General features: G+C 34.1%; 1 protein-coding gene across 1 annotated transcript in view; it reads left to right on the forward strand.

Moving 5' to 3' along the window:
- The first annotated feature begins 235 nt into the window (after positions 1-235).
- LOC149773281 (uncharacterized) overlaps positions 236-23,382 on the forward strand; it is a 91,986-nt gene continuing 68,839 nt past the window's right edge. Inside the window, exons 1-3 of the mRNA XM_089946463.1 lie at positions 236-300; positions 7,689-7,796; positions 14,828-15,151. Coding sequence (XP_089802589.1) covers positions 7,745-7,796; positions 14,828-15,151 — 376 coding nt within the window. The 5' untranslated portion in view covers positions 236-300; positions 7,689-7,744. The remainder of the gene's footprint in view (positions 301-7,688; positions 7,797-14,827; positions 15,152-23,382) is intronic.

Below are 23,382 nucleotides of genomic sequence, written 5' to 3' on the forward strand. Positions count from 1 at the left end.
AAACAAACAAAATAAAACAACAAACCACGAACGACAACAATAAAGTAACAAACAAAAAAATAAATGAATTAGGGAAACTCTCGGTAAGTTAGAAGCTTTCGCTTGGCGTTAGTGGACTTATATTTTCATTTTCGCAAAAAGCCATATTTTTCCATAAATGACGTTCCAGCAAAAGGTCTGTTTACCTCTGCTGCTAGGAAATATTTCTAGTTTTGATCCTTCTCGTACACCATACTTTTTTGCTTTGCAAACTTCCTGGTTGACTTGGGAGGCATTTGGATAATCCATCAAAAAATGAAGGTATGTGTTTAATTTGTAAGATACATCATCATTACATGTCATCCCAGTATCAGTAGACGACAAGCAACATGGCTGTGTGAATACTTGTATTTCTTCAATCAAATTGTATCAGAATTATTGATCGTGCTATACACTAGAACGTGTATGTTCGAATTTCTGTCGACAGTTTGTAAATCAATAGACCTACAGCCACAGGGGCTCGTTACAAAGAAAATCAAGGGATTGGGGTTCTAACCTGTAATAATATAATTATCTGTAGATGACTTCATAATAATTACTATTGCTATAATTACTATAATTATAATTATTACAGGTTAGAACCCCCATCCCTTGATTTTCTTTGTAACGAGCCCCTGTGCCTACAGCTATTATAATACGGATACAAATTTAACATAGACTTGGCGTCGTGCTTTCTCAATATAAAGTCACAGAGACAGCCAGAATAAAACAAAATGATTCAAGCTCTTTTAGAAAATTATTCATACATGTATTTACTTGTACATGCTTGATATTTTTAATCCTGTATCCCAGGCACATTGCATTCATAATAAAGACCACTGCACTAGATCACTCTAAAGAAGGCACTCCTCTCTCACTGACCTGCTTAGCGGTTTTATTATTCATTGCAGGTTAACACTCCTTATCCGCCCTAATAATTGAATAAAGTACAGGGTGGGGGGTTCTTTTCCTGCAACACCTAACCTTCTACTCTTGTTCAGATATTCTAACGTGTCGTCGATTTATCTGAGACAAACGTTGTAACCTAAATCAATAGTTCCTTGTGTTGCTTAGAGATATTATGGTTGATACTCACTGAAGTGAGCATTTATTCCTTTATGTGCATAAAAACAATCGATGAAGTTAATACAGCTTGGATGCTGTTGTTGTGTCACTTATCGCTTTCATTCAAATTTTCTTTTTCAAATTAAGTTTTAACATTATCTATTTTTTTATTTATTTATTTATTTATTTATAATAGAGGTCTGTAATTATAATGTTTGTTATCGTGGGATTGTGGAACTTAATGATATTTGTTTCAGTTGTTTTTACATATACTATTAATAAAGTATAACTGTATAGGGATGCCTGAGAATATAACATTTAACAACGGCAATTGTAGCATGGAAGATCGCACAGTATATTACTCACCAATACCATTCTTACTAACAAACACTAGGTTTCACTGTCAAAGACCCACTTGTAGTGACCAATGCCTTCACTTGCTGACTAATACATATCCGTACTAACACTCACCCTTGTTAACCAGTATACTGATAAACATGTACATTTGTACTTGCCAAGAATCATCCTTCCTGACCAACACCCACACGTACTCTAATTATATATATATCTGTAGTATGTGTATTATTATCATGAATATAGTTTGTGAGGATAATTTACTTAAAAATATTTTAAACACAAATTTTCTTCCTGATCGTAACTTTGCACTTCAAAGATGAGTCAGTACTGTGTCAAGCGCATTGATTCATTTATAAAGTTACAAGGTTAAGTTGCACTGTAAATAAGGAAAACATGTGATTTGAATGTGGAGTTTTTGGAAAAATCAAGTTGACATATTTCGTGATCGGTTGGTGTAAAATACCTTACTTTGTTTACCATTTCAAGTCATTCTGGAATCTCTTAATTATATTACAACTTAGTTATCTATATAAGACAGTTATTACATGGAATAAGGTACTCCTTGTTGTAATGTATATCTATAACTTTTATAATATTTTACCATGACTGTTAACTGTTGTGATTACCTATAGCTGAATTTTGGATATATGGGTATATATCCTATTTTAATATATTAAGTGTGTATAATGATAATAATAATAGTAATAATAATAATAATAATGAGGACTTTGTATAGCGCCTAATCTTTAGAAGCTCTAAGCGCTTTACAACATTAGACAATACCTATAAGATAAAAAACATATAATGATATGATTACAAAAAACAAACACCATGAAATTAGAAAACATTAAAAAGCATGCTGAGAATATTTAAGGTAGGAAACATTATTAGGTCTTTAAGTTTGTTCTTTCAGTCGAAATAAGTGAGTTTTGAGAGCAGTCTTGAATGTGATCACTGTGTCTTTGTGTCTAAGTTCAGTGGGCAATTCATTCCACGTTGTGGGGCCCTGGTATGAAAAAGAATGCTGTCCATACGACTTTGTGTTCATAGTGGAAATAATGAGTATATGATTGTCAGAAGAGGAGCGTAAGTATCTTGCTGGTGTGTACACGTGGGTGAGGTCAGATAGGTATGTTGGACTAGAGTCCGACAGTGAAATGTAGCACAGAGAACAAATTTTGTGTTTGATTCTGGATTAAATGGATAGCCAGTGTAGGGTACAAAGCAGCGGACAGGTGTGCTCTGATCGTGGTACTCTAAGTATGATCCGAGCAGCTGTATTTTGAACTTTTTGAAAATTCTGGAGTAGATATTGAGATGAACCAGACATAATTGAGCTACAATAGTCCAGTCTTGACAGTACTAATGAACACACAAGTGGTTTAGTGGCATCAACTGAAAGATATTTGTGAATGGAGCTGATGCATCTCAGCTCAAGATATGCAGCCTTGCATATGTTCACCTAGGTTTCATACTGATTGTGTGAATTTAATGTTGGTGTTGCTGATATTTATTGTTTGAGGTAAAGGATGTGAATGAGAAAGTCCTTGTATTGTGATCAGAATGGCCTCAGTTTTATCATCATTCATCTGCAGCTTGTTACATGTCATCCATGATTTCACATCAGAAATGTACCTATCTACACTTTGGATGGTAGCATCAACTTCAGTTGGGTGGCTAGATTTGTATATTTGGGTGTCATCAGCATGCAATTGGTGAGACACTGGATGATGATCTATGACACTTGTTATATATTGCATAGAATGTATAAATACATATATACATAGATATAAATAGGTATAAACATACGTGTTTCTGATCAGTAATAATAACATTAATAATAAAACCTGTTTACAAGCTTGGGTTTGTTTCTTATTGGGCAGGTCAGTCAGGTGGGTTCTTAGAAGAATTAAGTTATTTCCTATTGGATGGGTTAGAACAGGTGGGTTCTTGTATGATGTGGGATATTTACAAAATCACATTTAGCTAGAAGGACTGGTCAATTATTTCATTCTTCTTTCTTGTATTCTTGTTGCAACATCAAGTCTGCATACTCTTTCTGTTAGGCCTAGATATTATTGTTTGTTATCTTTTAAAAAAGATATTTGTTTTGCATAGTCCTTATGAGCATAGAGTTGTAACACTAGTATTACTGCAAGTCTTCAATGGAAGATATCCAGTTATACTGAGGGGATTCATTTATTTAATTATCATTCATTGGAACAAAGTTACATATACCTTTTCTGAATGAAAATGACCTCCAATGTGACAATAATGTGACCATCGAAAAAGAATCAAGTGTTCTTCTTGTATCTATGTTGGCATTGACAACAAATGTGGCATTAACATTTATATTTTACTAAAATACTTGCAATATGTAATAATGATAATAATAATAATAATAATAATAAAAATAATGTCTTAATTTAAAAATGATAGCTCAGTGAAATTGTAATCTTTCTTTAGACAGTCCTCTGTGTAAAACTTAAATTACTATTATTCAGATACAAAGTATCATTGTGTATCATCTTCTCTTGCTAATTAAAGAATTTACTAATTAGTCATGTTTATATCAGTTTTGTATTTTACCATGAAATATATACTCTATACAAAGCATGAGTTTTATTATTTCAGTGACTTAAGATTTTATATATACATAACATCTATACATACATTATGACTTAAGATTTGTATATACAGGACATAGATACATACTGACTAACCATTCCACATATGCATGACATAAATACAAGGGGCTTTGGGTAGCTGAGTGGTCTAAGTCTATCTCCTTTGCAGAGGACATGCTCTATATACATGACATATAAACAGGGGCCTTGGATGATGAGTGGTCTAAGTCTCTCTCCTTTACAGAGGACATGCTCTATAAACATGACATAAACAGGGGCCTTTGGTGGCTGAATGGTCAAAGTCTCTTTCCTTTACAGAGGACATGCTTTATGTACATGACATATATACAAGGGCCTTGGGTGGCTGAGTGGTCTAAGTCTCTCTCCTTTACAGAGGACATGCTCTATAAACATGACATATAAACTGAGGGGCCTTTGGTGGCTGAATGGTCAAAGTCTCTTTCCTTTACAGAGGACATGCTTTATGTACATGACATATATACAAGGGCCTTGGGTGGCTGAGTGGTCTAAGTCTCTCTCCTTTACAGAGGACATGCTATATATACATGACATATATACACAGGCCTTGGGTGATGAGTGGTCTAAGTCACTCGCCTTTACAGAGGACATGCTCTACATACATGACATGTATACAGGGGCCTTTGGTGGCTGAGTGGTCTAAGTCTCTCTCCTTTACAGAGGACGTGCTCTATAAACATGACATATAAACAGGGGCCTTTGGTGGCTGAATGGTCAAAGTCTCTTTCCTTTACAGAGGACATGCTTTATGTACATGACATATATGCAAGGGCCTTGGGTGGCTGAGTGGTCTAAGTCTCTCTCCTTTACAGAGTACATGCTATATATGCATGACATATATACAGGGGCCTTGGGTGGCTGAGTGGTCTAAGTCACTCTCCTTTACAGAGGACATACTCTATGTACATGACATATATACAGGGGCCTTGGGTGGCTGAATGGTCTAAGTCTCTCTCCTTTACAGATGACATGCTATATATGCATGACATATATACAGGGGCCTTGGGTGATGAGTGGTCTAAGTCTCTCTCCTTTACAGAGGACATGCTATATATGCATGACATATATACAGGGGCCTTGGGTGGCTGAGTGGTCTAAGTCTCTCTCTCCTTTACAGAGGACATGCTATATATACATGGCATATATACAGGGGCCTTGGGTGGCTGAGTGGTCTAAGTCACTCTCCTTTACAGATGACATGCTATATATGCATGACATATATACAGGGGCCTTGGGTGATGAGTGGTCTAAGTCTCTCTCCTTTACAGAGGACATGCTATATATACATGACATATACAGGGGCCTTGGGTGATGAGTGGTCTAAGTCTCTCTCCTTTACAGAGGACATGCTCTATAACATGACATATAAACAGGGGCCTTTGGTGGCTGAATGGTCAAAGTCTCTTTCCTTTACAGAGGACATGCTTTATGTACATGACATATATACAAGGGCCTTGGGTGGCTGAGTGGTCTAAGTCTCTCTCCTTTACAGAGGACATGCTATATATGCATGACATATATACAGGGGCCTTGTGCGGCTGAGTGGTCTATGTCTCGCTCCTTTACAGAGGACATGCTATATATGCATGACATATATACAGGGGCCTTGTGAGGCTGAGTGGTCTAAGTCTCTCTTCTTTACAGAGGACTTGCTATATATACATGACATATATACAGGGGACTTGGGTGGCTGAGTGGTCTAGGTCTCTCTTCTTTACAGAGGACATGCTATATATGCATGACATGTATACAGGGGCCTTGGGTGGCTGAGTGGTCTAAGTCTTTTTCCTTTACAGACAACATGCTATATATGCATGACATATATACAGGGGCCTTGGGTGGCTGAGTGGTCTAAGTCTCTCTCCTTTACAGAGGACATGCTCTATAAACATGACATATAAACAGGGGCCTTTGGTGGCTGAATGGTCAAAGTCTCTTTCCTTTACAGAGGACATGCTTTATGTACATGACATATATACAGGGGCCTTGGGTGGCTGAGTGGTCTAAGTCTCTCTCCTTTACAGAGGACATGCTATATATGCATGACATATATACAGGGGCCTTGTGCGGCTGAGTGGTCTATGTCTCGCTCCTTTACAGAGGACATGCTATATATGCATGACATATATACAGGGGCCTTGTGAGGCTAAGTGGTCTAAGTCTCTCTTCTTTACAGAGGACTTGCTATATATACATGACATATATACATGGGACTTGGGTGGCTGAGTGGTCTAGGTCTATCTTCTTTACAGAGGACATGCTATATATGCATGACATGTATACAGGGGCCTTGGGTGGCTGAGTGGTCTAAGTCTTTTTCCTTTACAGACAACATGCTATATATACATGACATATATATACGGGCTTTAGGAGGCTGAGTGGTATAAGTCACTCTCCTTTACAGAGAACATGCTATATATGCATGACATATATACAGGGGCCATGGGTGGCTGTGTGGTCTAAGTCTCCTTTACAGAGGACATGCTATATATGCATGACATATATACAGGGGCCATGGGTGGCTGTGTGGTCTAAGTCTCCTTTACAGAGAACATGCTATTTATGCATGACATATATACAGGGGCCATGGGTGGCTGTGTGGTCTAAGTCTCCTTTACAGAGAACATGCTATTTATGCATGACATATATACAGGGGCCATGGGTGGCTGTGTGGTCTAAGTCTCCTTTACAGAGGACATGCTATTTATGCATGACATATATACAGGGGCCATGGGTGGCTGAGTGGTATAAGATGATTACCTACCTTCAAAAATGGGTTTAATTTGTAAGAATGGAAGAAACAATTTATTCTCCAAAACTGTTGAACCAAATTGACAAGAATTTGACATAAACCATCATGGCATGAAGACCTTTAAGTTTACATAAATGATGCCAACCAACCATTAAATATTGCATATGTTGTTAACATGAGAAAACTTTAAACTATATTTCTTAAAAACCAATAAACGTAATTCTTTTAAACTTGACAAAAAGCATACTGGCATGAAAGCATTTCACATTTTAACATTTTCACAATATGATATGCCACAAAATATGACAGTTGGAATGCTGTTACAAGCATTACAAAAAATATTGCAAAAAAAGTTTTGAAAACTGCTGAATGGAATTTGGTCAGTATAAAATGCTGGACAGAATTTTGGACAACATAAAAAGCCTTCTTTTATGGATGCCTCAGGTTTATATAAATTATACTGTTATCTAATATGGCTGATATATTAAAAATAGAAACACTTTAAATGTAAGGATTATAATAACCCAGATTTATTGACCAAATGCTTGGATTGGGCTTTGAGATAGGTGTTAGTCAGATGAGTGATCTCAAGGCCTCCTTTAGAAACAAGAGTCCATTCTGCAATTATTTATCAAAGAATAGATGCTGAGTTTTGGAAAATTGGTAATAATCATGATTATATTTACCTAGGAGTTGGAATTATGAACATTATATTCACTTTTGGGTTCACATGGGTTAAATGCTGTTATACTCAGTAACAAGAAAATGCTAAAATTCTGTCCAGTGAACATGCAGATTAACTAATTCTTTTTTTCTCAACTCCTTTTCAGGACTGAATCTAGTTAGCCTGAGTCATATGGGAACTGCTTTTTGTTCCAAATAAAAAATGCCTTGGGTCATTTTCATCCTGACTGTACTTCACACCGGAATAATTTCAGGTAAGATGCTGTTGCCAAAATGTCAGTCTGTGCACATGTAACAGTTGTTGATTTGATTTTTCACTTTTTAACTTTTTTAAAGAAAACAATTGTTCAAATATAAAGATGTCTGAAAATATGATCATGTACAAAAATAAGTAAAATATTAGAAAATGTACATTGACCAGAATTTGTGGATGGTCTTTCCATTGCATGATATAGCCAAACATGTGTCAAAAGTGCCATTAAAACCAACAAAGCAAAATGGGTCCAGGACACAGTCCAATAAAAATGATGATTTTAGACAATCAGGGATGGAATACTTTCCACAAAGCTTGTTTGCTCATGATATAAGTGCCCAGTAGTGACAATTGGTTGCCACATATTAACTATAGTTTTAATTAAATTATAATTCAGATTTTTGTATCACTATCATTACATAGAGATTTCAAGCAATTAATAAATGAAGAGAAACTTGATTTAGTCTGAAGTGAATATTATCAAAATATCTTTTAAAGTGAAATAACTACTTGAATGTATTGTATTAATCTGAAGTTTGTTTTGCACAACTGGAACAGTGATAGAAGAAGTAAAAATTGTAAAATAATAATAACAATAACAAAAAAGTCTTACTTTCAGATGGTAATTCAAATAATTTACAAAACTAACCTCCCATGAGGCCATCTTTTATAAAGTTATTTTAAAGACAGTATAAGTACAAAAATAAATATAGCACAATTATTTACAATTTCATAAAAAGGAGAAATTGAAATTTGTCACTCTGGTATCAAGAGTAAAGAAAATGCAAATAAAGTATCCAAAGTTGCCATCCATACACTGTTTCTCAATTGGATATATCATGTACTGTCTTCAAATATTATATAAACTGACATGTTTTATATTGTTATATGTAGTGCATTGTGTATTGACTTTTGTCTCTAATTGAGGGTTGAGGTCTACCTGACTACTGTTATGTTTATCTTGTTAGTATGCTATACAAATAATGTTTACTTGGGTTTGAATTCTTGACAAAGCCTTGATTTATGACCTTAAAACATTCTTGAAAGAAATTTTTTACTAGTTTGGGATCATTTTCCATTAAGATGATTGAGTTTTTTAGACAGGTTTATTGCAGCATTGGTCAGGTAGGGATGTACATAACTTTGAGATAAACAAGTTTATTAACTCTTCCTTTAATGTATGTCTGCAGAGGTATTTACTGTTGTGTTTTAGATTTAAAATGAGAGGAATCATTTATTTAAATTATTTATTGGAATTACAAAGTGCTCATTAGCTGTTTGGACTAAAACACTATCTTGGGATTATTGTAAATTCATTGAAATACATTCTGGATTATATCACTGTGATGCATTAAAGCTATTGGTATATCTGTGAAAACCATTCAGTACATCATCACATTCAGGACCTGGAATTAATTTAGAATATTCTGTACTTTTGAACTTATAATAGAACTTTTAGAATATTCTGTGTTCTTTGGGACTTGTAAGAGAACATTTAGGATTATTTGGGATTAAATCAGATTACTGAAAATTCCTCTTGAATTTTCATTTTACAATTTAGAGAATTAAATTATTTGTTGAATTTTATGAAACTTGTTGTTTTCCTTTTTCTGTTACTAACTCTAAGGTCATGGAGTTTTAACAATACACTCTAATTGGGAAAATATATGGAATTAAAACTTCATGAACATGCTTTGGAACATCAAGACCATCTAAAACTGGAATTGGAATGCCTTGTACAGAATTGACGTGGAATTGTGGTGTTCACACACAGGACACACAGGACTGACTCATACATGGGTCTTGAAGAATGAACCCTGAGTTCATTACATGTGCCAGTGTTGCCAGACAGTGAAACACATACCTATTGAATGTATCAATCTCCAAACTATGTTACTAAATTTGTTGTATATTTTGTAATAGTGAAAAATTTTGTAGATGTTCTCTCAGTTTATTTGCAGTGGTCAGTGTAAGATGTAACACATTAAATTGATGAATTGGGCAAGGTACCATGTTAGAACACTAGACTGTGATAGTTTTAATATCACTGTCTCGACAGTGATTGATTTTTAATAGGGGCTATTTGATAATGGTCAAACAAATGGACAGGGCAGGGTGAATTTGGGGTCTAGGTATTGGAAATGACAGAGTTAAAATGATGCAGAGGCAGCTTTTTGTTTGTTGAAATAAGTGTCATAAGACTTTCCAGAAATCGCTTTATTAGAAAGCACATAAATATGAGGAGTTACTCAAACCTGGATAGGTGGGTTTAGATTTTCAGCAGTTTCATAAATTCATTCCTGCTTGGCTAAGCTAAATAAGGAGTGTGTGTTTTCCAGACAAAATTTAATGTTTTAAGTTTTCTCCATTCAAGATTAGGAATCTCCAAAACCATGACTCTAATCAACATATTTATGCCTTCTTGTTTACCTGAACAATAATCCTGACAATAAGCTCATATACATGGAGAATAATGAAGTTATTATTAGTTGTTTTCATAAATGAAATAAAAAGAATAAAAAGTCAGTCAGGTCAGGCAGAAATGAAGTCACTTTGGGACAAGGTCAATAAAAAAATAAAACTAACAGACAAACAATTAAATTAAATATACATAACATAATTCTTTTAATTGAGAAACTGAGTGCCTGCCATCCATGAATTAATCAAGTTAGCGATTTATAGTCCACAACAGGGCATACTGGTTAATTAAGGGTCAAGATTATGTTACAGTTCATTTAGGGATACTTATTAAATAGCTTGTCGGGGAGACATATTATTCTTCTTGTACTAGGTTTGTGTATCAGCTGTCATGCGGCAAATTGACCCATATTAGCCTTATTTTCTCTTGAATCACAATGTGATGATATAAAATGTAACAAGAGAGAGGATAATGTTTGAACCCAGAAGTAACAACATGACTAAAGTTTAGGTTGCCTATTTATTTATTTTAAAGGGGAAATAGCTCCATTTGTGTACCATCCAGAAAGGAAAGAAAGGAGACAACCAAATTACATTTCATAACTCAAAAGAGGCTGGAGAGAGAGAAGAGAAAAAGGAATGCATTGACTCTCATCTGTCACCAATGTTGAATTTGGAGTGACTGGAAAATGCTCACTTCATTTCATGATGAAATTTGTCTTATTGGTATATACAGAACACTAAATTACATACTATGAACTTTGTAATTATTTTCTAAGAAAGTGTATCATTTAGATGTCATATTCAATTTAATATTGTCTATATAATTAATTAAATTGTTGTATTCTGTATATGGGGACTCGTGTTGTTCTGTTCTATATATGTGTTCAGATCTCAATTTGTTCCATCTATAAATTTTATATAATACTTTTATTACTCAATTCAGGCTATAAAACTGAGGTTGATCATCCTCTAGATTATGATAAAAAAAAACATCCACCATGTATCATATGAATTCAGTTAAGAATATTTTTTTACCATTACCTTTTTATTCCTTTTATCATGTTGTATCAGAACTTTATGCTTATTTATTGAGCTGCCTAGTTTCAACAACAGAACAAATGTTATGCATATTAATTGGACACAATTAAGTTAAAATGTTAGCATTTCTTGATGAGCGTCTGTAATAGCATTCACAACCTTAATAATAATAACAATAACAATAATAATAATAATAACAGTAATAATTTTAATAAAAATAATAATAATAATAACAACAATAATAATAATAATAACAGCAGTAATAATAATAATAATAATAACCATCCTTGATCTATTTTTTACTGCATTTCACTTTCACAGCAAAAAGGCACATCATTTACGGAATTACTGTAACAAAATTGTAAAGGAAAACATATGTAATGAATGCCATGATGTCATGATAACATTCTGATGGCCTTAGGTTTGATTCCTTGTGTAAGGAAAATGGATGGATATAAACAAAACTAAAGTGTTAATGATTACTACCCAACAAAAGAGAGTGAAAATGGAAAATAACAATTTGAATCTTAAGTTTAATGAAATTTGTCTACAGATGGTTACCAATGACAAAAACTTTCCTGTTATGGTTTGACAGCAGTTTGCAATGGAATGAGCATAATCAAGGCATAAGGCATAACGTCAGTTCATGTCTGTGGTTATTTAGTAAGATAAGGCCATACCTATCAACTATACATAGGATAATGTATTAGAAATACTGTATACACTCATAATAGATTACTGTACTGTTATCTGGGAAACACTTCTAACAAGAATATTTGCAATTTACTCCACTTGCTAAAAAGATCTTGCAGACTCATTATAGATGATGTTGAAAAACATCCAAAATGAAATGAATATCAACAAGTTCATGGTACCAAGTGAATATTATTTAGAAAGGCAAAAGTTATTTGCAAAGTGTCAAATAATACAATGCCATATATCTGTGTCATGGAGGAAACCAAGACAACACTCTCAATAAAAGTGGAACCTGTTTTGGTTTGGTAAATGCATTTCACTTTATCTTGCTGTTTTGTATTCTATATACACAATGCATCAGATTAGATCATGTCTTCAGAAATATTTTGTTCATTTTGTCCATATATAAATTTTCGCAGTTAGTAATGACTTTTTTCTGGTATGAACTTGATACTTTTGTTTTATATAGGTAAGTTGAGAATTGCATCTTTTTTTATTTTGTGTGTAACTATGTACTCTGTAAGTAAATATGCATAAAATAGAGGGCCACAAGGAGGATTTGCTCCATGCAACTTATTGTGTCACCTTGTTTAGATGAATTTATTATTATTATTATTATTATTATTATTATTATTTTTAACTCCTGAAAAAGAAATCATGCATACAGTAAGCTGGAATATTTGTTAACAGAAACTCCTAATTAACATCTGTCATTAACAGACTCATTCTATCACCATAACTTCATACATCAATCATTTATATAATGCTAACACTAATTCACCAAAACCCAATTTGGTTTTATTTTTCTTGTATTTCAGACTGATTAGTACCAAGTAATCATAGTAATTGCTCTCCTGGCAAAGGATAAATCTTTCTGGGATTTAAAAAGATTACTTTCATCAGAACTTATTTTTTCTTTGAATGAAATTTACCATTTGCTTTCTGAATACAGTGATGTTCATCAATTTTAAAATAATTTAACCAAACTTTGCATACCTATTTATAATTTATATGATAAAGGGCCTATTTCAACTAAGTGAAGACCCATTTAGTACTTGTATTCTTATTCTTACTATATTTACCACTACATCTTTAAAAATTTGGGAAGAGATCACTGCATTTTCAGGTATGATTTCCTGCTTCTATGTCACTATCAAGAGGAGTTATGACCCCTGATTGCCTGTCTACCAAAATTGTTTTTCTGAAACATAACTTAAAATTAGTCATTAGATTATAACCAGATTTTGCATGCAGCTTTATCTTTGAATGACTTAAAATTCTTGTGTTTTACATGGGCATTTTACAGGAGTTATTGTTCCTGAATGCCTATCCATGTAACTTTAATTCCAGCCATCCATCTGATTTCGATTCCAGTCATCCATGTAACTTTGATTCCAACCATTCATCTAATTTTGGTTCCAGCCATCCAAATAAATTTGATTCCTGCCAACCATTTAACTTTGGAACCACCCATCCATCTAACCTTGACTCCAGCCATTCATGTACCAGTAACTTTGATTCATGCCACCCAGCTAACTTTGATTCCAGTCATCCATTTTACTTTGATTCCAGCCGTCCATCTAACTTTGATTCCACCCATCCATGTAACTTTGATTCTAGTCATCCATGTAACTTTGTATCCAGTCATCCATCTAACTTTGATTCCAGCCATCCATGTAACTTTGATTCTAGTCATCCATGTAACTATGTTTCCAGTGATCCATGTAACATTGATTCCAGTCATCCATGTAACTTTGTATCCAGTCATCTATCTAACTTTGATTCCAGTCATCCATGTAACCTTGATTCCAGTCATCCATGTAACTTTGATTCCAGTCATCCATCTAAATTTAATTCCAGCCATCAATGTAACTTTGATTCCAGTCACCCATCTAACTTTGATTCCAGCTATCCGTGTAACTTTGATTCCAGTCATCCATCTAACTTTGATTCCAGTCATCCATTTAACTTTGATTACAGCTATCTGTGTAACTTTGATTCCAGTCATCCATTTAACTTTCATTCCAGCTATCCGTGTAACTTTGATTCCAGTCATCCATTTAACTTTGATTACAGCTATCTGTGTAACTTTGAGTACAGCTATCCATGTAACTTTGATTACAGCCATCCATCTAAGAGGGCACTCACCAGTTATTATGTACTTTTGAGAGAGTGATGTACGTAAGATGAAGTTGTTTGCATTTATAACATGCACAGTGGGGAGAATGTTGGCATACCTCTATGCTGCTTTAATGTAATGTGACAGACATTTCTTTGGATATTGTAATTATGGAAATTATAAATGATCTATGCACACTGCTAACTAAAATGACTGCTCCCTTGTGCTCCAACAATCAGCCTGAATTAGTCTAAAGTACACTATCCATAGCAGCTATTAAAATAGAGAAAATGAATTTTTCCAGACTATACAATATCCTCTTCTGAAAGCGCAATGAATGAATTACCAAATATATTAAAGGTAAAAAAAAGTTATCTGCTCTATTTTATACAATTTACCTCTGAAGTTCAGGAAGTGAAAATGACCAAGTGGAGCTAGCACTTTTTTCAAAGGTGCACATCTGGAGTAAGGCCAAGCTGTATACTCTATAATCCATATTATATCCATCATTCATACACCAAATTAAAGGGAATTAAAGGTTCTTTGAACTATACCTAAGATATACAAGGTCTTTTTTAAATAGCCAGTATAACCAGGGAGGAAAGCCGTGGAAAATTCTAACCCTGTGCAATATAAGAAAATACAATAGGAGAGAGGCTTAATGTCCTAACAGAAAAATCTTCTTGGCTTCTTCAGTGTCAGTACCATTGAAGTATTGTGTGTGAAGGATAATACGTCCTTGATATTTTGTTTTCTAGGTGGTGTTACAATCAACTTTCAGAGCAGCAACAAGGTGCCTAAGCAAGGCAATAGTTTACAATTGTCTTGTCTCGTGGATACCACTTTAGATGATGGAAGGTATGATACAACTTGGTATTCACCGACCATTGTAACTGTTGGAAAATGTTACAGGGAGGGTGAGGTCTGTACAGGTGGCTCTTTAACACGTCAACTGACAGCTGATGAAAATGGATCCTATCTGAACATCCAAGTGCTGAATAGGAGCCTGGATGAAGGACGATGGAAATGTATATACAATGGCCGAGGACAAGTTCAGGCAGAGCTTTCTGTTACTGTTTACAGTAAGTAAGAGTCTGTTGGTGTACATGTTTAAAGTAAACTAATTTGTATGCTCTATTCATTCCTCTTTTAATTTTTGTATCTCTTAGCACTTGCTTTATGCTCACTACCTTAAACCACCTTTAATTTATTTAAGTATTTTAAAGGATGTTGGGATACATACTTTAAGCAAAATTTGCTGAAGATGTTAGTTTTGTTCTCTATTCAATCATCTCCTCTCATTCTGTGGTCAACATTATCATAGTGTTTATTTTCTCTTTTGCTGCCAATGAAAGGGGACATATAAATATTTTTGATCCATTTATCAGTCAACCAGTCCATCAATGCATATACATTTTCTGTTTAATTGTAACAATAACCAAATGTAACACAGGAATTTGAAACTCCAGAGAGCTACCAGGTATCACCTGTTTCTTTTTGATAAGCAAACAAGAGTCTGTGATCATTCAGCGACAAGATCACAAGGTACAGCAGGAATGAATTTGCACTTAGGTTATAAACCAACAGCAAAGACTATCTAGGATGCAACCTGACATTAGTTACAACAGTGTTGTTTTAGAAAGCAATTCATATTTTCTATGCAGTATGAGTATCCATCTCAGATGTGGGAGGATGTGGGTTCGAAACCTGGCTGAGTCATACCAAAGACTTATAAAAAGGGTACTAACAGCTGCCTCACTAGGCACTCAGCATTAAGAGGTTAGTGTTAGGACTGGTCAGCCTGGTGTCAGGATAATGTGACTGGGTGGGACATCATGCTACATATCTGCGGCATGATGCCTCAGTGCTAGACATACTTTAAACTGCCATACAGCAGACATCATAGCAATATGACTAAAAAATTGTTAAAGCTTCATTAAAAATCCAAATTACATACATACTACTTTTTCTGTATTAAATTAAGACTTATTGTTTAGCTAGCAGCCCTGGGTGGCTGAGCAGTCTAATGTATTCAAGTTTCTTATTCATTGCCATCTCACCTGTTCATGTGAGTTTGAGTCTCAGGCTTGGCCAAGTGCATATGTGGGAAAGCTTTTCATATTTCCCCATGGCTTGTTAGTACTTCCAGGAGTTTTCACAGATTCTTCTTCCACCAGTTTCAGTGGTCCATTGTAACATGAACTTGAATATAACACGGTCATGGTATGCCTCCCCAAATTTTATATACATGTATTTGTCTTGTGGACAAAGAATTTATTGCTTAAAAAGTATGAAAAAACCTGAAAAGTTTATTATCATTTTGGGGAAGTGATTGCGTATGAATAATACAAGCAGATTGTGGCTAGGCTCCTGAAATTTTATATGTATTTTTCTCGTCCAAAAATTATTTTTTCTTCTTAAAAGTCTCTTTTGTTTGTTGACCCTGTGTTAATTTTCAAATGCATGCATGGAAGGCAGCAAGCAACACGCTGCTATCACAAATGTAAAAAAAACAAACAAAGATCTTACTTGTTGGTTTTATTCAATAAGCATGGAGGGACAGTAACTACAATAGTCAAAACCACAGCCAATTTCTTTTTAAAAATGTACCCATATAAAATAGTTTGCTGAAATTTCAAATGAAACAGATTATTTTTGAAGCACCAATTGTTATGAAAATGTACTCAGCAAATGGAAAAAATACAAGGCTCAGTTATTTATTGTTGCCACCACAACAAGAAATGGGCATTTATTTGTTTCTCCAAAGCTGTCTTTTAGTGGTGACTTCAATAGCGCATAAACCCTTCATCAAAGAAAGCCAACTACAATCTTTCAAAACCAACAAAGAACTTTTCTTCAAAGGATGTCAGAATAAAAGTCATAGAATCTGATGGATTGTTTGCATTTTCCAATGTGACTGGACCACGTTAACTGTGCAGTGAAAAAAACTTTTAAAAAAAGTTTAGGGTTATGAATGCTACCAATGGCGACTTAAAATGCAAACTAACTTTTACCGACTTGGGATGTACTGAAAGGTAAATGTTTTTCCGCTGAATTCAGACCAGTTCGATCTGTTACAAAATTATTGAATATTTTAAAGCTCTGTGTCTGCATATTTTTGATGGAATCACTTGTATTGTGGATTCAATGTCTATGATGAGGTTCGCGGTTGAGTTCGTGGTGTTGATACTCCATTCATGCTATACATTAGACATGTATATATATATATATATATATATATATATATATATATATATATATATATATATATATATATATATATATATATATATATATATACAGGATTCACTTATCTTTACCAATTCGTGGTTCTGTAAATAAAGTAAACTATTATATATGTCTTCTCTGTTTTCACTACAGGTGTATTTCTCATTTAATATCATCAGTTTAAGATTGTAACTGTGCCGAAGAAGCATGTATTTTACCACCTGCATTTATTACCTCCCCCCACTTCATTGGGGTATATTTTCTTCAGCTAATTGACTTGGTTGTTTATAACACAGTTTGGTCTTTAATGCTGTTGGGTTCTGTGGCTCCCAACTACCATGTTATAGTGGGGTCACACTGTATACTGACTGCTATATATAGTTTATCATGCTCAAAAAATTGGCATTAAACCCAAAACAATAATAATTGTTTTGCTAATTTCAGAATTAAAAGAAAGCAGATGTTTACATTTATGTCTGAGTGTGTAATTCAATTAAACATTATATCCTTTGAATACAATGTCAAAATGATTACAAAGGAATTTACAGTATTGCAATTTAAATTCCTAAAATATCTAAGAATCACAGACACAAGTCCTAATAATATAGTTCTGAATAAATTTTAGTGAAAATCTAAATTAAGTCCAACACTAAAGGTGTTGATATGCCTGTGGCAGCCTGTATTGTGTTGTTGTGCCATCAGTCTTTTGTTAAAAAACAGTAATATAATTCCAGGTTTGAATTCACTATAAATCCAAGTGAATGTTTCTGTCAAAGAATATTTTTTATGAGCACTCAGACTGTATTTCCAGAGAAAATATTCACTGAATTTAATAACTTGACGGAAAAAAATTCCAGCCCAGATGAAACTTGATTCAGTTAGATCTTAAAGCATGAATAAATAATCAGTTTTTCCAGTAACAAAATACAGTCTTCCACTTGATCTCAGGTCACAATTAATATTTTCTAAAGAAAACAATACCAAATGAAAAAAACTTCTAGAAAGTTACTAATGTTTATAAAACAAAATGATAGTTATGTATTATTAGAAAGCCTGTTACTAAAATTATAACGTATAACCTGGACTATGTAAATTGTAGGGGAATTCCAATAACCCAGACCCAGACCCAAATAAACATGTTTACTTCTATTAATAATGATCCTAATATTAAACCCATACACAAAGAGAATATTGTAGCCATGTATTATTTATTTACAGAATAAAATAAAATTATCAATAATTCAGGTAAAGTTAAAACCAAACCTGATTATGAATAATGTTAACTCCAACATACAATGTTACAATACAATAGCATATAATGAAATTTAAAAAAGATTAAAAAAATAACAAACAATGCAAATTAAATATATATGTTGTCTTCTTTCTTCTTCTTTTCCTTTTGTTCCTTTTCCATTTTAATAGTTCAAGGTTTAGCTGATTGAAACCTTCATACAGAAAACAAGGCATACATATATGTATAGAAAAAAAAAGAATTTTCAGGTAAGTCTGCAGGATAGGTCCATGACCTATGGTTACCCATGTATGGGCAATATTAAAGAAAATGAACTAAATGTTACAATTCATTCTGATATATTTTGTGTTCTTTTGTGATAGATAAAGGTAATGGGAAGTATCTTTAGGTTCACTACAACCTCATCACAATGTAGGTCAATGTGACCCAAATTTTATGCTTCATTGACTTGACTGACATGACCACATTAGGTTCTTTTTTATTCAATTACACCTGGAATCATGAAACTTGAAAAAATGCATTTTGATGAGTACTACACCTTTATCTTAAAAACTGATACAATCAAGAATTATGAAACTTGAGGATGAGCATTACTCTCTCATTTTAGTAGCAGGTCAGTGTGACCCATAATTTATGCTTCTCTGACTTGAGATAAATTTTGTTTGATATTCAATTTTAGGCTTTGCTCCTTCTAGAATAATGGACTTGCTTATATGCATCTGTGCTCCACAATACTCATTGTGACCTTTATTTCATCTTTTTACCATTTTGGAACATAGATTGTGGCATTTAGTTCTTGCCTGTTTGTTGTTATCACGTATACAAAACTACTATACCAAGAATCAGGAAGAATCTGTAAAGGGATGCCTTTTCTGAAGTCTCATTGGCATATAGGTCATGCTTCAGTGGCTTTATTTCAATTTCCCTTAATCAGTGCTGTTTATATTTCAGTGATAAAATTCAATGATTGGATACATGTGCAACACCCTTAAAACCAAGGGTCACTGTGACCTAAAATCTGGATTCTAGAGGTGGTCATTGATGATGCTTTTCGATAAATATTTTAAAACAATGAGTAAAAAAGAAATATACAAAATATATACAACCCAATATTAGTACCAGTTTTTGTTTGTTTATCATTTCAGTACAGTACCTCTACTTTAATATATAAGCTATAAAAGATGATTTTGGTACTTCAGTTTCATATAAAATATCATTTTTAACTTTTGTTTAAATGTTGTATGTCTTGTGTGCTCTGTCACAGTAGATATGTTGGTAGGTGGATTGTAGATGATAGGGTGGGTAGGTTCGTAGGTAGGTAGGTGAATTCATAGTATGTTAGTACAATACTGGCTATGTATTGCCAATTAAAAGTTAAAATTTAAAGATAAATATAAGAGAAAAAACACCTATACATGCACATGGAAAATGGGTTAATCAAGGTCACTTTACTGCAATTTTATTTTGACATGAAAATTTTTACCATTAGTGCAAAAGAATAGCAAAGGTAGAGTTGAGGTATGTATTACCCTGTGGGTTGACTTAAGCCAAGAAAGTAACATGTTATAATGATTGTTGTGAATAACATGTTTTCAGTTGAACAGAGTTTATTCCATTGAACAATTTTGCAAACCTGATAGAAAAAATATTCATGGGATACAAAATGCATCTACGGAATTGGTAAAATATATACATTGATGGTTAAAATTAATAATTTGTAGTTTATAAAGTAAGAAATGGTATAAATTATAAATATTGCTAGAGAAAATGTAGTTTACAGACTTAGATAAAATAAATGTTGCCATTAAATAGAGAGCCAGAATTTATTTCTAAGGTTATATGTATTTGTTTGCATGACATTGTGAACTGCTACGATGTGTAATCAAGGTTATGATATTGGAGCTTACTCCATTCAAGACTTGGTCTATGTTGGGATGAATTTGCTCACAAACAGAGGACTAGTCCATGTCTTGTGGAACAAAGTAGAGATGATCCTGACCTCATTTGAGGGAATGAGAGCCAAAACCAAATAAACTCAGCTATTTATATCTCTTCTGGGGACTTAAAAGTAAGCAGTGGACCATAACACATACCCTATCCTTCTAGCAAGGAGGAAATCACAAATGAACTTTCCAATTGCCTAAATTCCTCTAGGTCTGGAATTCCACCATCATCTCACAAGGTGGATGAACTGGGATTGATTTAAAGTTGGAATTTCAATGCATGTCACCAAACCCAACTCCTGTTAGTTTGTAGATGCACCAGACTGTGGGTGAGGCAATCATCTGGAAATAAAATGGCTGATTTTTCAAGGTTTTTCATTTCAAGAAGAATCTATCCTCCACATCTACATGTTTGGAAATGAGGGAAGTGTTCTTTGCCTTTCTGGGGTGTGTTGTAAAATGAGAAGTTTTAGTGTGATGGTCTTCTCCAATGATCAGTTAGTGTCAGATTTCCTGTTCAGACTTTAGGGGAGACTCTTAGTGACTTGCTTGTGACAAGGCTAAACAACAAGCTCCCACTTTTCGTTTTCACAGTCCCAGACTAGAGAATCAGGGCAGTGGATGCTTTCAGCCTGAAGTTTGACTGTTTGTTCATTTACAATTTTCCACCCATCAAGATGGTTCCATGAGTGCTTTCACAACTAGGATCTTTACTCTCAGCTCACTTGATAGCCTCACTGTGGCCTCAGTGGTCAAAATTCAGCAATCTTCTGCTTCTGGAAGCCCGAATCCAACACATGCAGATTTGTTAAAGTCCCAGTCATTAATATTACACATGATATTAAATCTGCTCCAAGTATCTTCCATCCACAATAGGTGTATTAGATGGATCAAATCATAAAAGAAAATATGGCTCACATATTAAAGTACAAGTCACACCATGCCCCTCCTATTCTATTTTTCATCTTCAATTTTGCAGCAACATAACATTTATGTAAATGTTTGTGAATTGTACATTTACTTGTGTGTGTGTGTGTGTGTGTGTGTGTGTGTGTATGTGTGTGCATTATCTTTTGTAAATCCTGGTTCTTGTACATGATTTTATAAAATGTGTGCAGTTGTTATTATTGTAATGAAGATCTTTATTTAGATTTTGCCTACATGACTAGGGTCTGTTTTAGGAATATTAAAAACTTAAAATTACATAGGATCAATAAATTGATGCTTATGTACATCTTGACAGTTACTAATAGTAGAACTATTAGTAAATATGTTTACAAGATTCAGCTTTTTTCCCATTGACTGGTGGGGTTTGGTTGGTTCTGGAAGAATTAAGTACTTTCCCAATGGATCAGTTAAGTCACATAAATAGGTATTTTGAAACATTGGAGTAGTAAGATATGTCACATTGGGGTATGTTGTGAAATACAGTCGTAATAGGAGGTGCGTATAAGGAGAGAGCTGGTACATTGGAGAATTGGTAATCCCCAGTCTCAATTATATCATTTGTGGATAGACTTCTTTACACAGTGATTGCATTGCAGTTCTATCTGTCCAAATGAAAAGAGAAAGAAAAGGGTCTTAACCATCTATTTCTAAAATGTTTCTAATATTTTCGCAATTACCATATCAAGATGGATTGTTCAAGCAATTAAAATAGCTTGCCATCTCTCACTTTGTGTGTGTGTGTGTGTGTGTGTGTGTGTGTGAGAGAGAGAGACAGAGAGAGGGAGAGAGAGAATAAAGATCAAAGCCCATGAAATCATGGCTACTGCTGCATCTCAGGCCTTTTTAAATTATACCTCTTTGGGTGATGACATGAAATGCAGTTACTAGCAGTCTTGTGTCACTTTCTCATCATTCAATCATTTGATCAATGTCACACCAGAGTAAAGGTATTTATGCTTTGGATAGAGTTGTGTCAGCCTTGGAAGTTGCCAAGGCATCATCCATTCTGCAGTAGAATAGCCAACTGACAGCAATGACAATTACCTGAGAGCATATCTTAAGCCATCAGGCTCCAACTGGGCTGGCCAATTCAGTACAGTGATTCCCTGGGCTGACTGATTCAGTACAGTGATTCCCTGGGCTGGCTGATTCAGTACAGTGATTCCTGGGGTGGCCAGTTCAGCACAGTGATTCCCTGGGTTGGCCAATTCAGTACAGTGATTCCCTGGGCTGGCCAATTCAGTACAGTGATTCCCTGGCTGTCTAATTCAGTACAGTGATTCCCTGGGCTGGCCAATTCAGTACAGTGATTTCCTGGGCTGGCCAATTCAGTACAGTGATTACCCTCTTATAAATCAACCCTTCTGCAGTAGAAAATAGGCCTCCTCAGTTGGATGGCCTTTTGTAGAAGGGGATTACAAATTTGGGAGTAGTAAATAGATATATAGTTCTGTATGTAAGTAATCTTTTTAATATTTAATATTTTTATTTACAATTCACAGGAATGTTATCAGGTTATGGACTTATTCTGCTAAAAGTTATGTCACTGTTATTTAAAATAATTATGAAAAATCAACAGTTGTGGTCCAAAAATCATCTTGTGAGTAAAATTTGGTCGCAACATGCTGTACACTATCTCTGTCAGCCAGTTATGTTTGCCACTCACTGCAGTTCGATGTATATTGATGATGTTTATTTGAATCTTTCTTTTATAAGTTTCCAAGTAGTGATCACAGGTCGACTCACTTTCATTTAGTCCAATTGCTTTTACTTTTTGTTCTAAACTGAAAATGTCTGACAACAACTGATTCCTTCATTTGTAATTTCTTGTTTTTACTTGAGTTGCTTATTGCTTACAAAGCTTGTCATGTGGTCAATTTTATTTTATTACGATACCCTTTCAAGTACATTTTATAATATAAGAGAGAAACTACAATTGCTT

This window comes from Sinohyriopsis cumingii, unplaced genomic scaffold (assembly GCF_028554795.1).
Source record: "Sinohyriopsis cumingii isolate HCF-2022 unplaced genomic scaffold, ASM2855479v2 utg000695l, whole genome shotgun sequence".
NCBI classification, from domain to species: domain Eukaryota; kingdom Metazoa; phylum Mollusca; class Bivalvia; order Unionida; family Unionidae; genus Sinohyriopsis; species Sinohyriopsis cumingii.